Source organism: Vombatus ursinus, unplaced genomic scaffold (assembly GCF_900497805.2).
Source record: "Vombatus ursinus unplaced genomic scaffold, bare-nosed wombat genome assembly UNPS02014830.1, whole genome shotgun sequence".
Classification (NCBI taxonomy): Eukaryota; Metazoa; Chordata; class Mammalia; order Diprotodontia; family Vombatidae; genus Vombatus; species Vombatus ursinus.
In genome coordinates, this window is record NW_020954608.1 from 8,460,439 (window position 1) to 8,486,807 (window position 26,369).

General features: G+C 37.5%; 1 protein-coding gene across 6 annotated transcripts in view; it reads left to right on the forward strand.

Moving 5' to 3' along the window:
* Positions 1 to 26,369, forward strand: part of LAMB4 (laminin subunit beta 4) — a 155,658-nt gene that overhangs the window by 4,307 nt on the left and 124,982 nt on the right. For 3 of the 6 annotated variants that reach the window (XM_027838867.1, XM_027838872.1, XM_027838873.1), the window contains exons 2-6: positions 942 to 1,008; positions 6,303 to 6,377; positions 7,157 to 7,220; positions 12,816 to 12,973; positions 24,753 to 24,888. In XM_027838867.1, coding sequence (XP_027694668.1) covers positions 7,187 to 7,220; positions 12,816 to 12,973; positions 24,753 to 24,888 — 328 coding nt within the window. In that variant the 5' untranslated portion in view covers positions 942 to 1,008; positions 6,303 to 6,377; positions 7,157 to 7,186. Of the gene's footprint in view, positions 1 to 878; positions 1,009 to 6,302; positions 6,378 to 7,153; positions 7,221 to 12,815; positions 12,974 to 24,752; positions 24,889 to 26,369 lie in introns of those variants that run through there. The other 3 variants (XM_027838868.1, XM_027838870.1, XM_027838871.1) reach the window with 3 other exon arrangements.

Sequence of the window (26,369 nt, forward strand, 5' to 3'; positions counted from 1 at the left end):
TAGCTGTGTGACCCAGAGCAAATCATTTAACCTCTCCTTAACTCAGTTTCCTCATCTGTAAAAAGAGGATGAAAATAGCACCTACCTCTCAGGGTTATTGTAAGGATAAAATTAAGTAATATTTGCAAACCTGAAAGCACCATATAAATTCTGGTCATCGTCATCATTGTCATCATCATTATCTCAGGCTCATCATTCACCTTCTCTGACATCAGTTTCCTCATCTATAAAGTGAGGGGACTAGAGAAGATGGTCTTTCAGGTCTCTTCCAGCTTTAAATCTATCATCCTCTGAACCCAGGTTTTCCTCATTCTGTGCTCCACAATGCATTTGCTATGCCTTATTATTTCTACACATACTAAATGAAGGTGCTTGGTGACATGCACAGCAGTTAAAGCTGCAGTCTGCAGCTCCCATAAGCCATGTTTGTTTTCATCTCCTCAGGAGACAGGAGTCATAGTCATTTAAATACACTTATATTTGTGGAGCTGGTAAGATGAGGCAGAGAGTTCCCCACCCCCAACAAAGCAATTTATACTTTAAGAGGGCATGTGTGTCACCAGAGACTCGGAGCATAATGTCAACCTTTCCCTGTTAACCCGAATCTTCCTCCATCATTCTACACTATTCATGCAGTTGCAACTGTCCTGGACCTTTTCTAAATGCTGGAGCAATGTAATTGTTTATTGTTACAGTTCAAAGCAGTATCTCCTTTTTGTCTGTGCTTTGCAAAATCCAGGAAGTCAGTGAATGACTTTTTCTACCAAAGCTATCTCTTGCTATCTCTGTTCGAAAAATATATTCTCCGAAGCCTTAAATCCAAAGTGAATGACTTCATAAATCACCTTTCTGGCAGGTTTTAGGATACCTTTTTTTTTTCCTGTACACCCAGATGCCTGGAGGTAAACCTTTTCTGGTTAAACTAAAACTCTTGCTCACAGGTATGTCTTTACATGCTGAGTTTGTTTCCCGGAGCTCTTCTGTAGATGCCTGATTCTCTCCATTCAGGTAAGGCTTTCCTTATCTTTTCGAAGCAAATTGTGACATCGTGGATTTAGCTGAGACATTAGCAAACACTGATTGTGGTGGGCCCCTAGAGTAGCCCAGCACAGAGGGTTACCATTAATCTTCTTTCAATTTATGGAAGGTCTAAGCCCCAGATTAGCAAAATGCAGACAAAACTATAAATGTGGTTGTTGTGGCTTAGCTCAGTAGTCAACAGTAAAGCTTTTGCTGGCTACAGAAGGATTTCAATCTTGAATTAGCAAGATGCTGGGAATGTTTTTATACTTTATTGAAACCTTAGCAAGATTTCCAAATTATGCCATGCCCAAAAAAGTAATTTCACATGTTGTATATTACATAAGTGTCCTCAAACTTTCATTATTTTTGCCCCTTTGCAACTTGTGGCAACAGTTACTGTAGATTTACTTTCTATATTGTGTTTATCTTAATCCCATATGTTTGAAATACCATTCACATCTTAAGGTAAGCACATGTAAATATTCTTAAGCATTTGAAAAATTCACACAATTTAACAACCATTGCTTTGCCTTCTGTTTTCTTATTCTCTAAATGCTGTTGTGATAGTATAGCATTGAAATGTCTCCTAATTCCTCTGATAGATAATAGATCAATTTAGAGAAAGCCTCCTAGTATTATCCTTTCTTGGCTGATAATAGGATGAATTGGTAAGGGTTAACTTCTTAACAATTATCCCGTTGCTCCTTCATCCTTATTTATCGTTTGGGGAAGCAAGGCAGGCAAATTCAGGCGTTGTCACTTAATGTATGATTTTTTTTTCCTCTGGTATAGAAACATAACTTATTAAGCACTGCTCAGGCACCTTGGGGCTATGAACTAGGACGTTTGCTATTATGTGTCCATAGTAACTTCATTTCTCTTAAACTCATGGAAGTGGCTTTGACAGCAATAGGGAAGGTGACATTGTGAGAGATGTTGGCCAGTGTATGTGAGAATTTGAGAAGTCATTACCAAAGAAAAGACTGATTGTTATGAGTTCTATATCTTTTTGCTAGTCAGGGCAACAGCTATATAGCACTTTTTATTAATTAATATATTTTTAGTTTTCAACATTCACGTCCATAAGCTTTTGAGTTTTAAATTTTCTCTCCCCCCCTCCCTGCCTCCTTTCCCAGGACAGCGTGCAATCTGATATAGGCTCTACATATACATTCCTATTAAACATATTTTCACATTAGTAATGTTGTAAAGAATTAGAAACAATAGAAGGAACCACAAGAAAGAAGAAACAAAATGAAAGAAAAAAGAGCAAATAGTATGCTTCAATCTGCATTTAAACTCCTACGTAGCACTTTTTTATGACAAGCTTTATTTAACTGTGTATTAAGCAGTGGCATCCCTGGGGCTAGCACTGACGAAAAGCCATCTATTAGGTTTATCCCACACATACACAAATATTCACATCCATTTAAGTGAAACACCAGCTTGAGTACTAGATACATCCCCCAAGTAAGTATGTAAACAAAACCCAAACCTAGAAGTGAATTTGACAAGAAAATAGCCCACTCTGGGGAATGCCAAACATGAGCTCTGTCTGGTCTGCCCATAGATGGATCAAAACTCATTCTTTAGCTTTACGGATAGACAAAGGAAAGGTACATACAGGATTTACACATAGCTTCTAAAATTGGTTCTTAAGTGAATGTTGGTAAGGGCAGTTTGCTGGTTACATAAGACCTGGGTGGATCTTAGATCTCAGGCTTCCTGGGAATTTCCAAATTCTAATTACAGCAACAGGTCTGGTCTGAAGCGCCTTATCTTTAGAAAAACGGGGAGATTTGAGAGAAGGAAGGAAGGAAGAAAATAATAACAAGTGCTTTTTCCCCATCAATCGTGTGAAATAAGTAGAGCAAGTACTATTATCTCCATTTTACAGATGGGGAAAATTGAGGGTTAAAGAAGTTTCATGATTTGCCCAGTGTGAGAGTGGCATGAAGTGATAAATCTAGGATTCAAACTCAAGAGCTCTTACTCCAAGACAGATGTGCTTTCTACAGTACTAGCAAATGTGAATTTAAAATGGTTGCTGATGTGCCTAGCACATAGCGGGCACTTAATAAATGCTTGTTGATTGACTACTGATTAAATTAAAGATGAGAAGGCTGAGAAGTGCCTGATAGTTGTGGGTTTTTTTAAGTGTACAAAGTGTGCCAGCTTTAATCTTTGCTGAGAAGAGAAGAGTGAAAGCTGACTTCCATTGGAGGGGGTAGATCTTAGGCCAGATGTCTTCTGATTTAATTCAATTCAACAAAGTCATTAAATACCTACTACACAGAGCACTGTGTTGGGTTTTAGAGGAGATATAAAAATTGGCAAAACTTTGGCCAGAGGTGAAATGATAAATATAAAAATAACTACAAAACAAAATAGAAGGAAAGTAATAAAGTTGTAGGCAAGATATCAAAGTGCTCTCAGAGTTGTAAGGGAGAAAAGATCATGTATTACTGGAGGAAATCAGGGGTAGGTCCTGAGTAGCAAAAAGATGTAATTCCCCCCAGTAAGATCAGACTTGTAAACACAGAATGGAAGAACTGAGGAAAGAATAATAATCTATGTAAGTTCTCTGCTTATTGCTTCTTCCCCAACCTGCCTATCTCAGCTTTGATTTTACTGGTTTATATCAGGGAAGAATTTTATTTTTTGTATCCTAAATTATCCAGATTCATTCAAATTCATTTCACTTTACTAACATCTGCCAGACAATAGGACACCAGTATTGTACAAAAGCACTACACCGGTGCTTTACTATAAAGTAGAAGTCACCTAGGTTGGGTTCCCAAAGACTATTCAGGGACACCCAAGATGGAAAGGCTTGGAGTACAATCCCAGGGATGGGCTGTAGGCCTGTTGCTAAGGATCAGTCCTTGTCAAGTATTAGCCAAGTTTAAAGAAGTTCATCACCTGATGGATTGTAAACTGATAAAATGTTTGTCCCTTAAAGCAATTCTTAAAGACCATTTACCAAGTTGAAGGGGAAGTATGACCTACATTGGTGGAGGAAAGACCATATCAATAAATTACGCTTCCTTGATGTATTGAAGAGTTGAATCACAATCTCTCTGTCTCTCCAAACTCAGTTAACTTGAATGAGATTGAAAGATTTGTTATGGACCATTAACACAGTTTGACTGCACAGATGGACCATACAGTTGAGTGCTGGACATGCAAGTTTCTTGGCATATGCCCTGTTCTAATAGCTAATGGAGAATGAGATGGGTAAAATATTTCTGTCCCATGACTTGCTTTTCTTAGATGGTGGCTTAAGAGAAGTTATAAATTCATCTTCACTGGATATATTTCATAAGAGAATTGATCTTCAGATGTGTTGAAATGAATTAAGTACATTTAAGTCTCTCCCAACTCCATGAATTTAAGAAATTTCACATAAAGAGTTATGGATTTTTAGTGTTGGGAATGATCTTAGAAATTATCTAGCTCAACCCCTTCATTTTACAGCTGAGAAAACTGAGGCCCAGAAAAGTGATTTGTTGAGGGTCATATAGCTAAATAAGTGACTTGAATAATAACTAACATTTATATAACGTTTTGCAGATTTTTGCAGTGCTGTACAGACACTTTCTTTTTTACCTCACAATAATCCTGTGGAGCAGGTCTGCAGCAATCATTATTTTCATTCTGCACATGAGGAAAGTGGGACCTAGAAAGGTTAAATAACTTGCCCAGCTAGTGAAAGGGATTTGCACCAGGGTCTTCCTGATTCCACAGCCAGCCTTCGAGATACTATGACAATGCCCAGTTTTTATGATTCCAAGGCCATTGATCTTTCCACTGAACCAAACTGCTTCCCTTGCCTGTTGTAAAGAGGCAACTCAATTAATATTCCTTCTTTTATCTCCGATGTTTATTGACCAGTTCCGGAAAGTTACAAAAGGAAATGTCATTTATGATCCAAGGGGAAATGGTAGATCACAGCAACAGGTCAGGAAACTGGGTGCAGGCAAGTTGTGTTTAATAATTAGGCCTGCAGTCAGGAGTCTGGGAAAACAGCTATGCCAAAGGTGAAGGCAAGGTGAGAGGTTGGAAACCAGGGAAATAATCAAGATAGCAGATATGAGGAAAACTCCAAAGAAACTCCTACCTTAACCAAAAAGTCTCCTATGTACTTCCCACTGGGGCTCAAGTTAATCCCCATGTATGTTTAATCCTCTTTTAGCAAAATTATAACTTGGAATTTTTGTGCCTAGGACAAACACCACAATCAGTACTCAGGGCAAATGGCAAATAAAACAAAAAGCACCCTTAGATCTGGGGGGAGGCAGGGAGGGACTGTCTCTTGGGGAAGAGACAACTTTTCAGGACAAAAGGCCAAAGACTCAAGAACACTGCCAGAAAACCCACCCCAAAGGGGAGAGGAAGCTTTCTATTTTAACTAATTGTCCTGAATAACTAGGCACTAAGGCCAGTTGTTTCTTCATACTGAGCAACTAGGAAGCCTGATTACTGGACAGAAGGGGTTGGAATCTTAATTCCTATAGCAAACATGCATTTTTAAAGGGAGCTAAAAGAAAAAAAGGCTTGAAGTCATCTCTCTCCAAATCTTCAAAGTATCATCCCAATGTTTGAGTTTGTAAGCAACAAAAGTTCCAAGAAGCCACTGGTGAACTAGAAAAACTTTATGAACAGACAAGCAAGGCCGGGCATGCCGTGTATGGGCACACCTTACAGAAGGGAGAGGAAAGCTTTTTATTCCTAGGCCCGAATCGCAGTTCCTTCCCCTGTTTGCCCACTGGCTGAGTAATGCAGAGTTTACAGCCTATCTGGTGCACCCAATTTCCCCACGTGAGTCTCTGCCCCCCCTCCCCACTCATTATATCTCCCATTCCCCACATTTCCTTGTCAACAGCCTATAGCTGTCAATACCCCAGCAGCTACTCATCGCCCTGATGAGTGATATGCAGAAGCAACATTCCCAGCCACATTTTCCACAAGTGGGAAGGGACCTCAAGGATTATCTGCTCTAACTCTCTGATTTGATAGAGGGGGAAAGTGAAGCCAGAGGAGGGAGTGATTTGTCCATGATCAGCAGTAAAAACTCATTCATCGCTTGTTGTAATCGAGACCGAGCTATGGCAGAGTCTAGCCCCAGTAGAATAAACCCACCAACTAACTGCTGGAGCTATAAGAGGCCTTAGAACCCCTTGTTTTTGCAGAGGAAGGAGGAGAAGGCCGGAGTTAGTGTCCGTGCAAGGACTGGAACTTGATTCCCATTCCCATGTTTTGTTTTGTGTTTTCACCAGGTTGTTACGATCTTCTGTGATATAGCCAAAGCTTACTCAGTATAATCAATCTGTCAGTCAACCAATAAGCATTTGGTAAGTACCTATTATGTTCCAGTCATTATGCTACCTGCTGGGAAAACAAAGGCAAAAACCAAATAGTATCTGCCCTCATGAAGCTTACATTCTATTAAGAGACAGACACCTATACACATATAAGTATAAGGTATCTGATTAGGGTTAGGGAGAGAGGTAAAGAAGGGGAAAAGGAACCTAAGAATCAGCAGTTGTTGGAAGTTGAGGGTGGGGAGGATGTTACTCAAGAAAAAGCCATCCTTTTGCTCTCGTGACTCAAACAAGCAATACAGTGGTAAGCAACACTTTCTTCTCCTATTTCCCTTTCTTCTCTTTCCTCTCCTCCCCTCTTCTCTCCTTCCCTCCTCCCCTCTCCCTTCTCCCTCTCTCCTTCTCCTGTCTCTTCTCCCTCTTAACCTGAAGAGGATAGCCTAGAAAATCTCTTCAGGGTGAGTAGGGGCCTGGGCCTGCTTCAAGCCTATCCCAAGGTAGGGGGGAAAGTTTCTATGCCCACCACCTTCACTCATTCTGCTCTCTATCTTTCTCACTTGGGGAGCTGGATTTCATCCTCTCTGTTCCTTACACTTGGGATTTGAACCCAGGTGTTCCTGACTTCAGGTCCAGTATTCTATTTACTACACCATGCTGCCTCCTATACTGGGAGCAAATCTACTGAATTTAATTGGGAGAGCAATCACACCATTGACACCTTGGATGCTTAGTAAACATTATGCAAGGATGAAAATGACTGACTCTGGCAGTGACTGATTCTAACCTTAATGTTTTCTGTCACCTAGCAGCATTTGTAATAATCTTTTGGGGACAAAAGAATGAAATTTCAGCTGACCTTTTTTATGCCCCTTGGTAAGTATGAAGATTATTTTCAAAGCTCATTTCTCTGGTTTTCCCCACAGTGCTTCAAATCAGTTAGGAGAAATTTCCAAAATTCCCTGCATTTTTCTCTAACCTACATAATTTTTACATGACTGCTCAGCTGCATAATTATTTCAACTAGTTGGAAACTCTGTGCTACTATGATCACTATCAAAACAGCAATTCCTGGTAGTCCACGGTCAGCCCTTTTGAATCACTGATTTGTAAACATAATGTGCTTAAAAATATAAGCTAGTTCTAGATAAAGTGGTTGTCCCAATGTTGGGGGTTTAGGAAAGTTTTGATTGTGGGGAAGCAAATTGTCTTCTCTGGGTAAATGAATGCTTTGTGTTGAGGTGTTGAGTTCACTGTGCTTCTGTTATTTTTTTTTAAAAGTTCAGTAACATTTATATCAGTCATTGTGAAGGATATTTTCCAAAATTACTCCCAATGATCCCAAATTTTCTATAATACCAATCAGTACCATCCCTCTACTACTGCATAATTACAATAATACCAATAATAACTGAGATGCTATGTTCCATTTTTCACTGTACATACAAACATGCAAACATACCCACAATCAAACTCAAACCCTTACTACCTCCAAGTAAGTTTTGAGAATTAAAATGTCCTTAATTTCAGCCTTTTCCATCTTTTATCCAACCATTATTCCCCAGTTACAAGTGCCAGGTGCTTAATGAAAAGTATCAGCCCAGTATTCCTAGAAATTCAGCAATTAGGTGGCGTAGTGTATAAAATGCTGGATATGGAATCAGGACCTGAATTTTAAACCTGCCTTAGATGCTTATTAGCTCTGTGACTCTAGCCAAGTTACTAAACCTCTGTCCACCTCACTCTCCTTAGCTATAAAATAGGTATAACAATAATGTAATAATCTACCTCACAGGGTTGTTATAAGGATCAAATTAGATAACATGTATAAAGCAAGCAATTTATAAACTTGAAAGTGGTATTTAAATGCTGGCTGACTGGTGGTGGTAGTAGTAGCAGTAGTAGTAGTAGTAGTAGTAGTAGTAGTATAGTAGTAGTAGTAGTAGTAGTAGAAGTTGGGCACCATGTTGGCAAAACTGTGTTTTGATTCCTTCCTAAAGCTTCCAGACACCTTCTGAATGTCCACAAGACATCAAGGTCTGGCTTATCATCACCCTATAACTATAATAGAGCCTTGTACTTATAACTCATCCCCAGGGTAATTTCAGAAACTTTGTGATAGTTCACAGGTTATGAGCTTCCAAGATGGAAAAAAATGCTGTAAACAACCACAAACAGCTGAAGTACCAAGGAGTTACCATCAGAAACACACACACACACACACACACACACACACACACACACACCAGCTTTGGCAATTAAGAGATCATTGGTATCCCTTCCTTCTTAGCTCATATTACTCAATTGTCTTCCCCCACTAGCTCCTCTCTGATCCCTGTCTCACATGAAGAGGTAACAATTCTGGCCAAGGATTATCTCTCTCTGCATAAGTGATTCCATCCCATCTCATCTTCTCCAACAGATTGTCTCATCTATCATCCCCTCTCTCACTTTTCTTCAATCTCTCACCATCTATTGGCTATTTCCCTACTGCCTGCAAACATATTCTTGTCTCCCTCATCCTCAAAACCCCTCAGTTTGCCAAATCAACTGAGTAAATTCATGATTTTAAAATAATACAAATACATGAGAAAAATTCAGTATAGCAGGAGGAGGAAATTATTTACAGTCGTGATTAACAGATGGGTATTATTAATTACATGCTATACTCGGTTGTTTTCACATTGCTAAAGGAGTACATGTATTAAAGAATGTCTTAAAATCAATTTTATTAGTTTTTTTTATTTTATATTACAGTCATTTCTGGAAATATCTCCCCTTCTCTTTCTGCCCAGAAAAGAGTTCAGATTTGAACTCTCTTACAACCAAGAAAATTTGGCAAAAATATTGAATTGTGTATACAAAGCTGTAACCTAGTAATCCCCTGACACTCTTCTCAGAGGAAGGAAATAGTTTTCATTATCTGTTTATAGGACCAATTTTTAAATTACTCAGAGTTTAATTCCCATTTAGTAATCTCTTCATTTATATTATTACTATAGTCATTTAGTATATTTTTTTTCTAGTCATTTCATTTGCAGTGGTTCACACAAAATCTTCCCACATTTTGCTAACTCATATTCATCATTTTTTACTACAAAATTATATACAATTATATTCCCATATCATAGTTCGTATACTCATTTCCACCAATTGATTGATACCTGTTTTGTTTCTAGTTCTTTATCACCACAAAAAATGCTACTATGAATATTTGGGATATGGATTGTTGTCTGTCTTTGACCTCCTTGGGTAATATTCCCAGTAATATAATTACTGGAAAAACTGATACTAAAAGTGTAGCCCGTGTGTTAAAATTTGAACCCTATAAATTTCAGTGCTCTGGGACAAAGTCCAAGTCACCTCCACCCTAATTATTCTGCTCCCAGTCAACCACATATCCATCTAAATGCATAAATAAAAATGGTGATGGGGAGTTTGCCTTTCTCTGGGGGGAAGTTTCTGGATTCTTTTCCAAAAAGCTGGAAAATTTTGTTGTCAGAAATAAACTAAATATTGAAATACTTCACTTGTCCTACATTTTGACAAGGTCATAGTTGTAGCCTTGGAATGCCAAGAAAAATTAAAATAAAGTGCAGAAGAAGCAATAAAAAATTTAAATGTACTAGGCCCCCTTGGCTTTTGAGAAACTAGATGAAAGGCAAAAGCTTCATTTATTATCTAGCAATACATTTTGTTCTATTCGGAAAGCTAATGTATTGTGTGTTTCTGAGGTGAGCTGCAGAGAGATAGCCTTGCTTTTGTATGTGGTGTACCTTGTTTCGTGAAAATTAAACATTAAAATAGACATCCTTACAGAATATATAAATTTATATATTTTAATTTTTTTTATTTTACAAAAGGGTTCATCAGTATGTGCTTTTAAATAACTACCTCTTCAAAGTGTATTTGTTGAAACACTAGATATTTTAAAACAACACCAACAACACAGTTCAGATGAAATTTCCCTGTAGCACAGGCATATCTGTATGCTCTAGGTAAAACCCAAGTCACTGCTGACTTGGGAAAAAAGCTAAATGCTTTAAAAAAAAATCTTCACAGAAAAGTCATGACTGAGCCTATGTTCAGGCTTGAAGCTTTCACTACCTATGTTCACTTCTCCCCCAATCTCCATTCCAAACAACATTGTATATCAGTATTTCACATAAATACTCATAAACTCATGCAAATAAAGTTTCAAGTTTTCATCATGACTCTGGTCTAGTTTCATTTCTGAGGCACAAACATTTTTATCAGAGCAAGTTTGGCCAAGCCGAGTTATAAAAACAGGCAAAGCCTCAAAGGCTCCCATTCTAGCAGAAGAATTCAGGATAGAACTTGCCTAAAAGGGCAAAACCCTGGAAGGGAAGTCTTATATAATCTCAATACAGCACTAACCCATTTGCTCTGCCTGAACCTTTTTGAATAGCCCTGTCCAAATGGATCTCCCACCCCAACCTCTTCTAGCTTAATGTATCCTAAGTGCTCACTCAGGACAATGAAAGGAGACTCAGTTTAGAATTGACTTACAGATAATGGCGCAACACAGAGTAGTTGTCATTTATGACAGCACAAACAACTCAAAAAAATTCAGTAGGAAAAGAAGGTTGCATTAATTCTGAATAAAGATAATGTGAACTTTCTTCATATCCTTAAATCTCAAAAAAGATTTTTTTTAAAATCAAGTGTAGATCTGTAATAAAAAAAAATTAGGGAGAAGATTAAAAATGAAAAGTTCAGCCCACTAAGCTACCATTTTGGAAAGGTATGATGGGGATTAGAAGCAATTCAGTTTAATCAACAAGTATTTAAGTACCTACTATATGCCAGGTACTATGGTAGCCATAATGTAAAGAATGATGGACTTGGATTCGAGAAGATCTAGATGCTAATCCTACCTCTGACACTTATTAGCTATGTGACACTGGCCAAATCGCTGAATTTTTATGTGCCTCAGAGAACTTCTTGGGACTTATCTAAGTCATAGTCCTATTGATGGAGAAATTGAATAGAGTTATCAAGAAGAGGTTAATGTGTAGAAAATATCCATTTATGTGTATATGTCATTTTACAATCATTAATGCTCAACACTAATTCACTTATACACAGAATTAGAATACCTCAGTATCAATTCATTTTTTACTCTTGAAGAAATGGAGGTGCAAAAAAGAAGACATCTTGTTTCACAATCTCCTCAATTCCTGTGTGCAACAAACTACCCTACTCTACTCCCCTGCTCAGAACACCATTCCCCATAAAATTGCAGGACTCTGCAAGTAATATAAAAGGCACATTGTCACATAGACCAAAACTCAGAATTAAAATAGTTTGTTTTGGCCATGTGATGCTGATATTGGTTCCCAATTCTCTTACATCACTTATAAAGGAATCCTTTTGTGGCAATAGTATTGGGTTGTATATGAATGCCCACATAATATAGACTAAGCACTATGTAGCTTTTACTTGATGCACTTTTCTGATTCAGAGAACATGAGTTGACCCATGGTATATCTGAATCTGTATAATAAACCAATGTATAAATGGATCCTATTTGTATATTTCAGGAGAAAATTCTATATTCAATTTTAGAATATAAGCTCCTTAAGCATAGAGATTATTTCGTTATTTCTGTTTGTATCAACAGAGTCTAATACGATGCCTGGAACATGATAGGTATCTAATAAATGCTTAGATTAGAAGTAGCTAGATGGCTCAGTGGATAGAGTGCTGGGCCTAGAAACAGAAATATCTGAGTTCAAATTTGGTCTCACTTAACTGTGTGACTCTGATAATACCCTTAACTTTTCTTTGCCTTAATCTGCTGGAGAAGGAAATGGCAAACTATTCCAATATCTTTGCCACGAAAACCTCATGAACAGTATGGTCCACGAAATCATGAAGAGTCGGACATGACTTAACAACAACAAATAAATACTTGCTGACTGACTGATGATAAACACACCAACAGCTTGTATAACAGAAGGGATTAAATATCTCCTGACATCTCTAATCTCTATATTTTTCAGTCGTTTCAGCCTTGTCTGACTCTTGATGATTCCATTTGGTATTTTCTTGGCAAAGATACTGGAGTGGTTTGCCATTTCCTTCTCCAGCTCATTTTACAGATGAGGAAACTGAGGCAAACAGGGTTAAGTGACTTGCCCAGGGTCACACAGATATTAAGTGTCTGAGGCCAGATTTCAACTCAGGAAGATGAGTCTTCCAGACTTCAGGCCCAGGACTCTATCCACTGTGCCACCTACCTTCCCTGAGATTTGTGTTAGTCCCCATTCATCTTCCTACAGTGACACTGAAGAACTAACTCCCAATTGATCAAGATTTAATTGTTGAGTAAAAATAGAATTAAAAAGAACCAGTCTATTAATATCCCATGTTAACTAGTTAGCCCTTCAGATCATTCTGTCCTTCAGTCTATGTTCTGTTTACAGCTTTGTTTCTTTTGGGTTCAAGTGCTGTTTAGTCTCTCAAAAGCTCAAGATGACTGCAGCAGTGGCTCTTGTCATCCAATCGTTGGTGATCTTCTAGTGGGTCGCAGCGCCCAGCTTACGGCCTCTTCTACCTGTGGATTGGATGGACCACAGAAATATTGCATCATAGGCTACTTGGAGGTAGGTTGATTCTAGTTTTTGTGGAGAAATTATTAGTGAAATGGAGAGTTTTTCCAGGATGCCTATAGACATCACAGAAAAGACAGAAGTAAACAATGCAATCTTCATTCAAGTGGAAAGTAAATATTGCCAGAAAACATCAAACTGCAATACAACCTTGATTAACCAGAATGCTTGAGAATCAAATCATGAGATGATAGATTTAGAGCTTAGAAGGGCCGTAGAGTTTCAACACAACTCCAATATTTTATTTATTTTTTTAGTTTTGTTTTAACATCATGAACATTTATACATTACCCCCTTTATGAGATATCTTCTTGTAACAAAGTGAAACGGTTAAATAAAATTAATAATACAATGACCTCATCTGAAAGTTTTCTATTTTTTTAAATTAACAGACATCTACTTATTTTTTGTCTCTCCTCCTCCTCACCCTTTTGAAAGAAAAGGGGAGAAAAGCAAATTTCTTTTAACAAATATGCATAGTCAATCAAAAACAAATCCCCCAATTGGCTATACACAAAACTATGTATGTCTCATTCTGTGCCCTAAATCCATCACCCCTCTATAATTGATAGTATATTTTATCATCAGTTGTCTGAAATCATGAATGGTCATTGTATTGGTCATAGTTCTTATAGCTTTCAAAGTCGTTTGTTTTTACAATGTTGCATAAATTTTTTCTCATTTCTGCTCATTTCATTCTTCATTAGTTCACAGAAATCTTCAAAATTGTTTATTTTTATATCATTAATATGAAATTGTTCTCATTTTGCTTGCTTCACTCTGCATCAGTTGGTATAAGTTTTTCCATGTGTTATTGAAATCATCTATTTTCCTCATTTCTTATAGTACAATAATATTCAATCACATTCATCTACCACAACTTATTCAGCCTTTCCTCAACTGTCAGACAACTTCTCAATTTCCAGTTTTTTGTCACCATAAAAAAAGTTGCTCTAAATATTTTTGTATATATGGGACCTTTTCCTTTCTCTCTGATCTTTTTGGAATACAGCCCTACCCACTGTGTACCTCAGTCAAAGGGAATGAATTGTTTAGTGACTTTCTGTGTATGATTCCAAATTTCTTTCTTGAATGGTTATACTCATGCACCTCTCTACGAACAGTTTATTAATGTGCCTCTTTTCCCACAGCCCTTCCAACATTTATAATTTTCCTTTTTTATAATCTCGGTCACTCCAATGGGTATTGGGTGGAATCTCAGAATTGCTTTAATTTGCATTTCTTTAATTAATAGTGATTTAGAAATTTTTTTATATGGCTATAAATAGCCTGGGTTTCTTCCATTGAGAACTACCTATTTATATCCTTAGACTATTTGTCAATTGGTGAATGGTTCTTTTTCTTATAAATTCTAATCTGTTTCTTATATATCTTGAAAATAAGACTTTTATCAGAGAAACATATAACAAAGATTTCCCCCCAGTTTATTTTTTTCCCTTTTTAATCTTAATTTTTATTAGATTCATCAGTGCAAAAACTTTTCAATATTATGAAATCAAAATTATCCACTTAATCCTCTATATCCCTCTCTATTCCTTGTTTGGGAGTTAACTTTTCTCCTATGCATAGCTCTAAATTTTTCCACAATGTTCCTTCCTGTTGGTCTGCTCAATTTCCAGTTCTGGTTCCACTCCTCTGAGTGGACTTGAAAATATTTTTCATGTGAATCCTTGTTGAAAATTCTTCTAAAATCCACTTCTCTACTTTACTATCTTAGTGAGCCCAGTATAGTGAACTTAATTAAATCTTCCCTTAATGAATGATCTTGTAGTACCTCTGGGTCATCACTATGGATAGTAGTTCTCTGTATGCCTTTCCTCTGATTACCTTCCATCTACTCTGCTTATATCTTGTATGTACCTAGTTATTTCCATGTTCTTTTCCCCCGTTAGAATGTGAGTTCCTTTAGTGCAGGGACTGTTTTTGCCTTTCTTTGTATCCCCAGTGCTTAGCACAGCGTAAATTCAAAATGCTGGTTGACTGACTGATTATGTAGCACCATCATCGAGATGGGAAAGATTAGATTTATTGTATACTACATTGGAAGGTCTTTTTTGCTCTATGCCTTTCTCTTTTTTGTTGTTTTGTTTTGCTTTGCTTTGCTTTGTTTTGTATTTTGCCAGCTAGATGGTACTCAAGATAGAATGCCCAGGCCTAGAGTCAGGAAGACTCATCTTCCTGGTTCAAATCAGTCTCAGACACTTACTAGCTGTGTGATCCCGGGCAAGTCACTTAACCCTGCTTGCCTCAGTTTCCTCATATGTAAAATGAGCTGGAGAAGGATATGGCAAACCACTCAAGTATCTTTGCCAAGAAAACCCCGAATGGGGTCATGAAGGGTGAGATATAACTGAAAAATTACTCAGATTAACTTCTTTTGTTTTGTACAATAAATCTCTGGCAAGAGTTGGTTTTTCTCATCATCTATCCCCTTTATCCAAAAAAAAAAAAATAGTTCAGGAAAAACAAAAGCCAGGCAATTAGGTAGGCAAAGGAAAGGTTAATCAGTTGAACAATCCAGCAAGCATTCATTAAGTGCTTACCATCAAGCACTGTCCTAGGTGCTGAGGATATGAAGACAAAAATGAAACACTCCCTACTCTCTAGGAGATTATGTTGTCAGAGGTAAAGACATATATAATATGTGCAAATAAATACAAGATGGGAGTGGTATTAACATTTGGGAATATTAGGAAAAGTGGCACTTGAGCTGAGTTTTTTAAAATAGTTTTTGTTGATGTCTTTTTTTTAACATTACCTTTAACATTTTTAACATTAACATTTTTTAACATTACCATAATTTTCCCTAATATCCCTCCCCCTCCCAAAGAGTCATCCCTTAGAAGAAATAGCATTTTTAAAAAAAATTATTTATTTATTTTAATTTGCAACATTCATTTTTATTAAATTTTGAGTTCTAAATTCCCCCCTTCCTTCCCCCTTCCAGGATGACCTGCAATCTGATATAGGCTATACATGTACAATTATAGTATATACATTTCCACATTAGTCATGTTGTGAAAGAAGAATCAGAACAAAAGGGAAAAACCACAAGAAAGAAAAGAAAGAGAAAAAGTGTGCTTCAATCTGCATTCAGACTCCATAGTTCTTTCTCTGGATGTGTATAGTATTTTCCATCATGAGTCTTTTGGAATTGTCTTAGTTCATTGCATTGCTGAGAAGAGCTAAGTCTAGATCATCACACAATGTTGGTGTTACTGTTTGCAGTCTTCTCTTGGTTGTGCTCACTTCACTCAGCATCAGTGCATGTAAGTCTTTCCAGGTTTTTCTGAAGTCCACCTGACTTGAGCTGAGTTTTGAAGGGAACTAGAGATTCTAAGAGACAAGGAAAGGAGAGAGTGCTTTCCAAGCATTTCCAGCCAATATAAAGATATAGAGACAAGTGGTGGAGCGTTTCATCTGAGGAACAGTAAGGAGGCCAAATTGGCAGGATCGTGGAACCCATTAAGGGGAATAATAGGCAACGAGGCTATAAAGGTAGGTTGTGAAAGGCTTTAAATGTCAGAGTTTCTATTTGACCCTAAGGGTAATAGGGTGTGACACAATCAAACCTGTGCTTTAGGAATATCACTGGCAGCTGGATGAAGGATGGCTTGGACAAGGTACTCAAGGGATATGAGAGGAGGGAGAGAACACTTTCAGATGGAGAGATTGGAGAAGCCTAAACAGAGGAAGTGGTATCTGAGCTGAATCAGTAATTGTTTCCATAGTAGTCTAGAATTCAGGAGCAACAGTTGCTTTGCTGAGCCTGTTTTTTCATCTAACATCGGAAGCATTTAACATCATAGAAGGTGTTCTTTTTAAACAGAGCTTTGACTTGATCATCTTTATGCCATTTGCATGAAGGTTTTTTTTTCATCAAAAACATTTATTGGACCCTAGAGAAACAGCAAGAATTTGTATTTCTAAAGCACCTTAAAGATTATAAACTGCTTTTCCCACAAGAATTCCATGATATAGGTAGTGCAAAGATTACTATCCTCATTTTACAGATGAGAAACTGAAGCTCAGGGTAGTTAAATGTCTTGCCCAAGGTCACACAGCTAGTAAATGTTTAGGCCAGGAATTAAATACAGATCTTCTGACTCTAAGACCAGTGCACTTTCTAGCACCCAACACTATTTGTATACTTTATTAGTTTGGCATGAATTACTTATTAAGTTTCTATGGTTCTCCACTCCTATTGTGAGTTTCCCCATTACCAGAACTCTTCAAATGGAACCTGATTGATCACTTATCAGAGATAATATAGAAAGTTTTGGGGGGAGGCAGGGATTGGACCCCTCTTAATCATAGGTAGCCAAGACAAGGGTCGTTCGTTTTTCTTCATGAACATTTTTTGCCAGCACAATCATCTTATGAGAGAGAGAGAGAGAGAGAGAGAGAGAGAGAGAGAGAGAGAGAGAGAGAATGGAAGGTAATTTCAGAGGAGAGAGTACTAGCAGGGCGCACTGCTAGGACCAGCAACTTCCACTTCAGTCAAAGAGTCAGGGGAACACAACATTTATTATCGAGTTTTGGTGACAGGAATGTGCACTTTCTACCTGAAAGAATAATAATAATAGTAATAGCTGGCATGTATATAGTGCTTTAAATTTTATAAAATACTTTATATATAGTGTATTGTTTGAGCCTCACAATAACCTTATGAGATATAAGTACTATAGATATAGTTGTGCCTATTTTACAGATGAGGAAAATTAAGTCCAGGGAGAAAAAGTAGTTTATGGTGATCATACAGCTAGGAAATGATTATTGTTCTCTCTGACTCAAAGTTCAGTGTTCTATTCATTATGGTTTATTGCTTTTTGTCAAAGTCCCAATCCCCCATTGGCACAAGGTAGCAAGAGGTAGCAATGGTCCAGCTCCTGAAAACAGCTTTGGAAATTAAAAACATTTTTTTCTTGCATTTCCCTTTGAAGTAACATGAAGTTGTATATTGTTCCCAGAAATTATGGGCAACTTAAACAAACACACACACACATACACACACACACACACACACACACAATTCCATAAGGATGATGCATATATCCACAAAAGGCAGTAATCTATGCCAGATGCTGAAAGTTTCCTATTTATGAGACTATAAGCACAAACCATTCTCATAACAAAATGAACAATCCTAACTGTTTAACTTAGAAACTCTGGACTTCAGAAATCAGGACCTTCAAATTGCTATAAGCCAGAAATTAGGGTTTGTTGTGGTTTAAAAAGAACTCTACAGACCCAAAGAATGGGAGAAAAGATTTGACTTGTTGTGGAACAGAACACAGAATTATAAGCTTCAGCAACAAATGGAATCTGGCAGCTGGTATAATACAGGCAAGTATTTGCTTGTCTTTCTCAGAATAGGAGGACTGTTTATGTAGGTTTCCTATATATAAAGTTAAAGCTATTAGTCAATTCCTACCTGAGTTTCTTATCATTTTAGTCATTGATATAATTTTAACTCTTGGTAAATTTGGGGAAATGGAGAACAATTCAATGTATTCCATGTATCCTAGGCTGTATTTTACCCAAAGATCTTCAAAAGGACCTCTGGAAACTAGTTTGTCTCCCTGACTATAGCATTATTCTGGCTTCATTAGAGTTGTCTCCTGATAGACAAGGCTTCTAGGTCATTCTTGAAGATGCCCAGAGAGATAGCTACCATATTTCTCACTGTTTATTCTCTTGTGCATTCCACACACACACCACCCAGCTCCCATGAAGTAGTCCAATGGGGTGTGTGTGTCTGTGAACCCATGAATACATGTGTTTGAATATTAACAAAGAACACAAAAATTCTTTAAAGCAAATCTGTGACAGTCAAAAAATTTCAAAACCCCACTGCACCCCCAAGTGGGACTGAAAACAAACCACAACTAAATAAAGCAAAGCCACGTAGAGGAAGATGCTCTACTTCAAAGGTCCTTAATTTTTTGTGTGTCACGGATTCCTTTTAGCATTCTGATGAAGCCCACGGACCCTTTCTCAGAATCATTTTTCTAAATGCAGAAATAAAATAGATAAGATTGCCACAGGGCCAATTATATTGAAGTACAATTATCAAAATTTTTAAAAAATAAGTTCATAGACCCCAGGTTAAGAGCCCCAATTCCACTTGGTGAAATAAAGGCCACATGTTTTAATTCTGTTTCATTGATTTCTTCTTCTATAACCAGCATGCTGATTGTTTTCCTAGCCTCAAACCCACATTTGCCATGCTAGGTAAGAATTCTGAAATTCCAGGTCTTGGTTAGGTTTCTTAAGAGCATGGCTGTGATTAGGAACTCAGTAAGGTGGAGGGAAAGAGGCAAGAAAGAAATTCGCCTTGGTTGTTTCCCCCTATTATATCAAGAGCCTGTCGTTCAGTAATTGTGGAAAAGTAAACCATTGTTTACATGCCTTAGCATCCTGTCATTTGGTCCATCTGAACTAATACCCTTGTAGAAATTTGCAAATAGGCTACCTGTAGAACTATAAAGAAAAAAATCATGAGCTGCTCACAGAAACTTCCCTCGTAACTTTATCATGTATCATTTAGTATGTTTCCTTTCTCTTTCTATTTCTTTTTGGGCCATGTGCTTTTCAAAATTAACAGTGGCATACACATTTGTCTGTCATATACCATTATCTTCCCTCTGCCCCTTTCCCTAAGAAGTGCTTGTCAAGGCCTGAAAATGCAAAGGGAACAAATTTGGTGCAAGAAAAAAGTGATGACTTCTATTCATGATGTAAACATCTTAAAACACCTTTTTGCTATAGTGGCATTATTGCCCTTTGTAATTACCTAGAATGCCAGCAGTATGTTAGGTATGCTTAATGCAAAACATGGAACCAGGTACAGCCCAAACTGCTTACAGTTTGAATAGGCAAGGAGTCACCCACATATTGGTAGGGTTGAGGGGAAGAGGATAAGATGCCTTTTTTTGGCTACTATACACTGGGAGCATAGTGAAACAATCTATAATAGGGCCAGAGACTACCTATATGTGATCTCATACCTGTATAAATGGCTTAAGGCAATCATAGCAACTCTATGAAATGGAATATGGGCAGGAAGGAAGCTGATTCGATTTCTGGGAAGCTCTACTTTGAAGCAGTTTTACTATTACTAACTGGAAAGAGGTAGTGCCTAGATTGATCTTTTTCACCATTTTCATGTTGGGAAGTGCTTGTAGCTGAAAGTAACCCCTTATGCTAGGGAATAACATAGAGAAAGGGAAATTTCCAGGGCCAAGAATACGGCAGGATGAACAGTACATCATGTGACTAGATTCAATAGAACCAGGGAGGAAGCCAGGTACATTGGAATGACCTAGAATTAGAGGCAGAGGACCCAAGTTCAAAACCTGCTTTTGTCACTATATGTATGACCTTTGACAAGTCACTTTTCTGGGCCTCAGTTTCTTTATGAAATGACAGGGTTGGACTAGATGACATCTAAGTTCTCTTTCAGCTCTAAATCTACAACCAGAGAAAGAAGGTTCTTTCATTCTTCCCAAGAAAGAAGTGACTCAATGTTATTTTTCAAAACCTTAACACATAGGCACCCATCTTTGTGCCTGAGATGCTGCTATTTTCTCCCTGCTGTCAGGAGCCAACATCCCCTGGCAAGAAGTAATTTTGGTACCATAATATTACTCTAACCCAAAAAGATTTGGAAAGTCAAGATTTGGAAGTTTGTTTGTTTCCAACTATAGAATTTTTTTCTGCCACAAAGATAATCAAGGGAACTCCCCGGTCTCCTGGACTGGGATACCTCTGTGGAACGGGCATGTATACTTTGACTCCATAGGGAGAGACACATGTCTTCCTTCATAAGAGGTACCCCAGTCCATATGTTTTTTGCTCTGCCCCATCCAGATCATATGTCTTACCCCATACATGACCAAATCCATGAGAGAATCAGGCATGGATCAGGCAACTCCCTAATGATCCCTGATATAGCTGCCAATCACCCTTGTTACAGATCTATTAACCATATCACCAAAAGGGATCTCAGTAGACCATCTATTTCATCTACCCTCCTTAAGGAAGGTAAGGTACTCTTTATTAGAGCTCCACAAGGGGGGACTGGAGAACCACTCACTGGTGATGTTAAGGAGACAATTTATGCTTCAGATTGGATGACCACTGCAGTTTCAGACCTCATCACCACTCACCCAGGTTATTACAATAGCCTCCTAATTGCTCTCCCTGGTTCATATGTTTCCCCACTCCCATCAATTTTACACACTACTGCTCAAATAATTTTCCTTAAACACATGTCTGAGTGTGGTACTCCCTTATTTAGGCAATTCCAGCGGCTTTCTATTGCCTCTAGGATAAAATATATACTCCTCTGTTTCACTTTTAAAGTCAGCCTGGCCCCATCTTACATTTTCAACTTCATTGGTTGTCACTGTCCCTCCTACACTCTTCTATCCAGACCAACTGACCTTTCTGTTCTTAATGCATGCCACTCCATCTCCTGACTCTGTCTTTGCTCTGGTGGTCTTCCATGCATGGAATACATTCTTTCCATATCTCCATCTCATAAGTATACCTCTATTCCTTTAAGATGCAGCTCAGGTAAGCACCATCTGCTGCATCAAGCCTTTTCTGATTCCCTCAACTGCTAGTATCCATCCTTAAAAGTACCTTACAGTTAACCATTCTGTATTTATTAACTTTATATTTATGCTACACATATTTTACATGTACTTGTCTCCTCCCTCCTCCTTAGAATGCAAACTCATTGTAAGTAGGCATTGTTTTATTCTTTATACTTGTATCTCCAAAGCCTAGCACAGTGCCTGGTATATAAGCAGCTACTTAGTAAATGCTTGTTGACTGATTGACCAGACAAAACCCCTTAGAATTCAAATATTACATTATTCCATAATCTCTGTTTTATTCATTAGGAGTTGTAGCATTCTTTCTTATAATCACCCTCACTAACATACTCAAAAACAAATAACTCATGAACCACTAAAAGTCTTTAGAGAACTACCCATGTGATATGAAGTATAATTACAAATGGAAACAGCCTACTAAGCAAACTCAAAGTCAAATGTTGGCTGTAAACACTGGAAAGAGCCTTCCTAAGGAAAAGTAGTTCTAGTTTTCCAAATGTGGTCATTTTGTTTGGGTCTTGTTCTGTGAGGGTAGGGATTATCTCCTCTCTGAATTTCTTAGTGGTCATCTAGCACATTATGCTTGATTAATCATTGCCTAACAATAAGATTTGGGGGTGATAACAAGGAGCCTTGAGGAACATTCCAAATATAGGTACCAATGATGACAAAAAGAAGACTCACTTGCAACTAGACAGATTATTGATCATATAAGGAAACAAGGAAATAAGGTCCAAATGTGAATGCAAGGATAATAATGGCAGCCACAGTAATGATGATGAAGAAATAATATTAGGATAAACAGTTGTGCCAGGACTAGTTCCATCTGAACTTCATTTAAAAAAAAGATGAGAAGAATGAAATGATGATGATGATGATAAGTAGCTTTTGTTGAATACTTTAAGGTCTACAAAGATAACTCTTAACATTTATTATCTTATTTAATCCTCATAATAACCCTGTGAGGGAGGTACTGTACCCATTTTACAGGTAGAGAAGCTGAGGCTGAGAAAATCCATAGAACCAACACATTTTGGGAGAAAATACCAGTTTTCCTCCTAAAGGAGTGACCTCTCTTACTCCCTTCAACATCTAGGCTACTAGTCCTCTAATCTTCTGAAATAGCTGCTTTGCACCAGGCCCCAAACTTTTTAGGACAAAGAACACAGGGGATCTTAGCTAAATAGCTAGTGCCTTCCTGTTCAAGTATATCTTTCTAACTCTGGGGTTCTTAACCTGAGATCATTTACTTGACTTTTAAAAAAATATTTTGATAATTACATTTCAGTGTAATTGCTTTCACTTGTAATCATATGTGTTCTATTCACTTAAAAACATTATTCTGAAAATAGTTGCATGGGTTTCACCGAAGAACTGAAACAAAAAAGGTTAAGAATCCTTATTTTTAACCAAACTTCCTGGTGGGAAGGGTTTAATTTTATCTTGGATAAGATAACTGGTTAGGTCATTGGTTAGCTCATTCTAGCTTCAGGTGAGCATTCTCTTTTCCTCTTTATATTAATCTCTGAAAGATATATAACACCTAGTCATCATCCATGTAGAGGTTAATCATCCCAGAACTGTCAAAAATCTGTAAGGTTTAGGGGTCATTCAAATGATCAATTTCAAAACGAATTCCAGTCTCCTGTGTAGATCAGTAGTCATGGAAAGGCACAGAGACAAAGCTAACACCAGAGAACCAGGACCTTGCTTTCTGTGGTAGTGGAAGAGTACTACTTCTGGAGTCAGAGGACCTGAATTTGAATCATGAATCTGCCACTTACTGTCTGAGTAACTTTCAGCAGGTCACTTCCCCTCCCTCCCTCTCAGTTTCCTTAATTGATAGACTAGATGACCTGTTAAATGCCTTTTAACTCTAAAGCAACCACTCTATGATCATATTAGCCTGTCCCCATTCCCTTCCTTTTGTATACTCAGGAACAGAACCTTTAAAAGACTTTGAAACAACAAGGGCAAGACCTCCATCTGGGGCTGATGAATGATTGATTGACTGTAGTGAGGAGAATGGAGCTTAATAACTATAACACCTTGTGTTCCGATGCAAAGTTAGAATTGGCTGTATTTCCTTTACTAGTTAATCCCCGTAGCTATCTCTGGAGTCCTATGGAGTCAATAAATGCATGTGTGTTTGTTCTTGCATTGTTCATCTGAGACTTGAGCAGCATTTTGATATTCCCAGGGGAAATTTTGAGTGGGGACATGAGTCAAAGAGTGATGTGTGGGATGTCCCAAGACTGAACCTAGAGCTGGGTTCCTAGGGTTCTCTGGCACCGGCTAGAACAATGATTATTATTATTATCATGCACTACATTTGAAAAGTATTTTATACTTTCCAAAGGCTTTTTATATCCATTATCTCAATGGTCCTTCTGGTTATTAGGGCTTTTTTCCCTACTCAAATTATCTTGCTTTTATTAATCTATTTGCCTATTATATTTTTCCTCACTGTAGTATGTAAGTTCCAAAATAAAAAGGACTGATTTTTTTGTTTTTGTTTTTGTCTTTGTATTTCCAATGACAGAGCATAGTAGGTACTTAATCAATGTTTATTGACTTGAAATAAATCGACTTGAGACCCTTACAGGATATAGCAGAGAGAAAGGCCACTGGGAACGGATCCCAGAAAGAGAACCACATATATTACGTAAGAACATTAGTTTCAAAAGTTTCTTCTTCCCAATGTTCTGTTTGAAAGATCTGAGGTAGAAAATATGAGTTGTTTTGACTACCTTTCAAGTCAAGTTACTGCAGTCAAAAATAAAGGAAGTGATTCTAGAACTGAAAATATGTGTTCTCTTTTTAAAAACACATTTGAAACTTCTTTCCTTATCTCCTAACTATTGTGTCTGGGATAAACAGTTCCATGTAAATTTACTTTTCAGGCAAAAAATGCACAAAACTATGAAAATGCAAAAGTTGGATTTGAGTTCACTTTGTTATTCTAATTAAGCAACCACTGGTGGAAAAATGTTTTGTTACTTCCTCTCATCTTTGTATTTTTAGATGGATCACAAGACAATAAACATAGACACTGCTTGTTTTTTAATTTAGTTCTACAATAAGTAATTATATTTCTGTACTTAATTTTGACTTATTTTGTTTTCTAGGATGAACAAAAATGTTTCATTTGTGATTCTAGATATCCATATAATCCATATACACAAGCCAACAGCCATGCAATCGAGAATGTCATTACAACATTTGAACCAGAGAGAAAAAAGAAATGGTGGCAATCCGAAAATGGTATTATTCCATTATGTACTTTTCATTTTTTCATATTTTAATTATTAATCAACCCTCGTTAAGACAGATTTCTTTTGAAACAATTTTAATGATATTAACTTTGAGTAGAATAATAGAGACAAAGATCAAAGAGCCACATATAAATAGAAAACTTACTTTCATTTAAGGAAAGATTAGTTTCCATTAGGAAAATATCTCTTTGAGAATAGCGACTGCCTTTCTTATCTTTTTGTATCACCATGGCTTGGCACAGTGCCTGGCACATTGTAGGTCCTTAATAAATATTTATTGATCGATCAGTTCATAGCTAGATATGTTCAATTATTTGTATGTTAAAAGAAATTTTGTGTGTAGCACCCTCTCTGGGTTCACCCACCCAATTGGAACTTGCAGTCACAGCCTGGGGTTCCCCGAAGATTGGCTGCCTACTACTACTCCCCTCAGTGTTCTAGGGATAACCCTGATGGGCAGGGTTTCTAATGCAGTTGTTCATGAGATCCAAATGGTGTGTTCCCCATCAAATTAACATTCACAAAAGTTATTTAAACACTCATAGCATGAACAGTTGGTACAAAAAACAATCTCTCCAAACTTGGGCCACCCTCTCCCCCTGCACTAGCAAAGGTGGTAGAGCACCATGTAGGGCTCATATGTGTCAGAGGAGTCTCTCACACTTCTGGTTAGTGAAAATCTTTTTCTCCTATCATAACATCTTCATGAAGTTCCCCTTGGGTATGGCTTTCTTCTGGGCTCTAAGGATGGTAGATTTCTACAGTCCATAGCTGGTATTCTCACTGCTATGAAAGGTTATACTCCCTGGAGCTGCCCCTTTTGGATCTTTCTATCTATCTGGGTCCATAATTGTCCTCAGTGTATCTTTTGCTACTCGTGTCTGGATGTGTTGTCTGTTGTCCAGTATACTCAATTATATGGTCAATAGAAGAGGGAAGAGATTGAGGAGTATAAAACACTCTCTCTTTATTCCTCTCAACCCTCCCTCTGATGCCTTTTGGTTCAGGCATAAGGGTTCTCTAGTACTCTACCACTCCAACTGGCCCACTCATATTTGAATCGATTGCCTCCTAATTTAAGACCCCCAGGAGCATGGTTAACTTTTTTCATTCACCTATTAATGAATTCTTTCTTGATCCAATCAAAAGGGTTCATATATGATAAGAAATCACAAGGTTTAACCCATCTCATTTACTCATTTCAAATTTCATCATCTTGTACTTAGAGTAATTAGAATGGAGGTGAAACCTGATCCTTACATGTGTATCATTTTTCTTTGAAAATAATAGAAAAATGTTGATAAAAGCCCCATGTGAAATGCATTGCCACATTGTGAATATATATACCTATGAAATTCTATGGAAACTCATAGAATCAGTGTATATCATTGTCTACCTGGTGTATATTATTTACTACCCCTTTTTTCTGACTTGATGACATGGTGGGGTCAGGCAAGAGAGAGAGTAAAG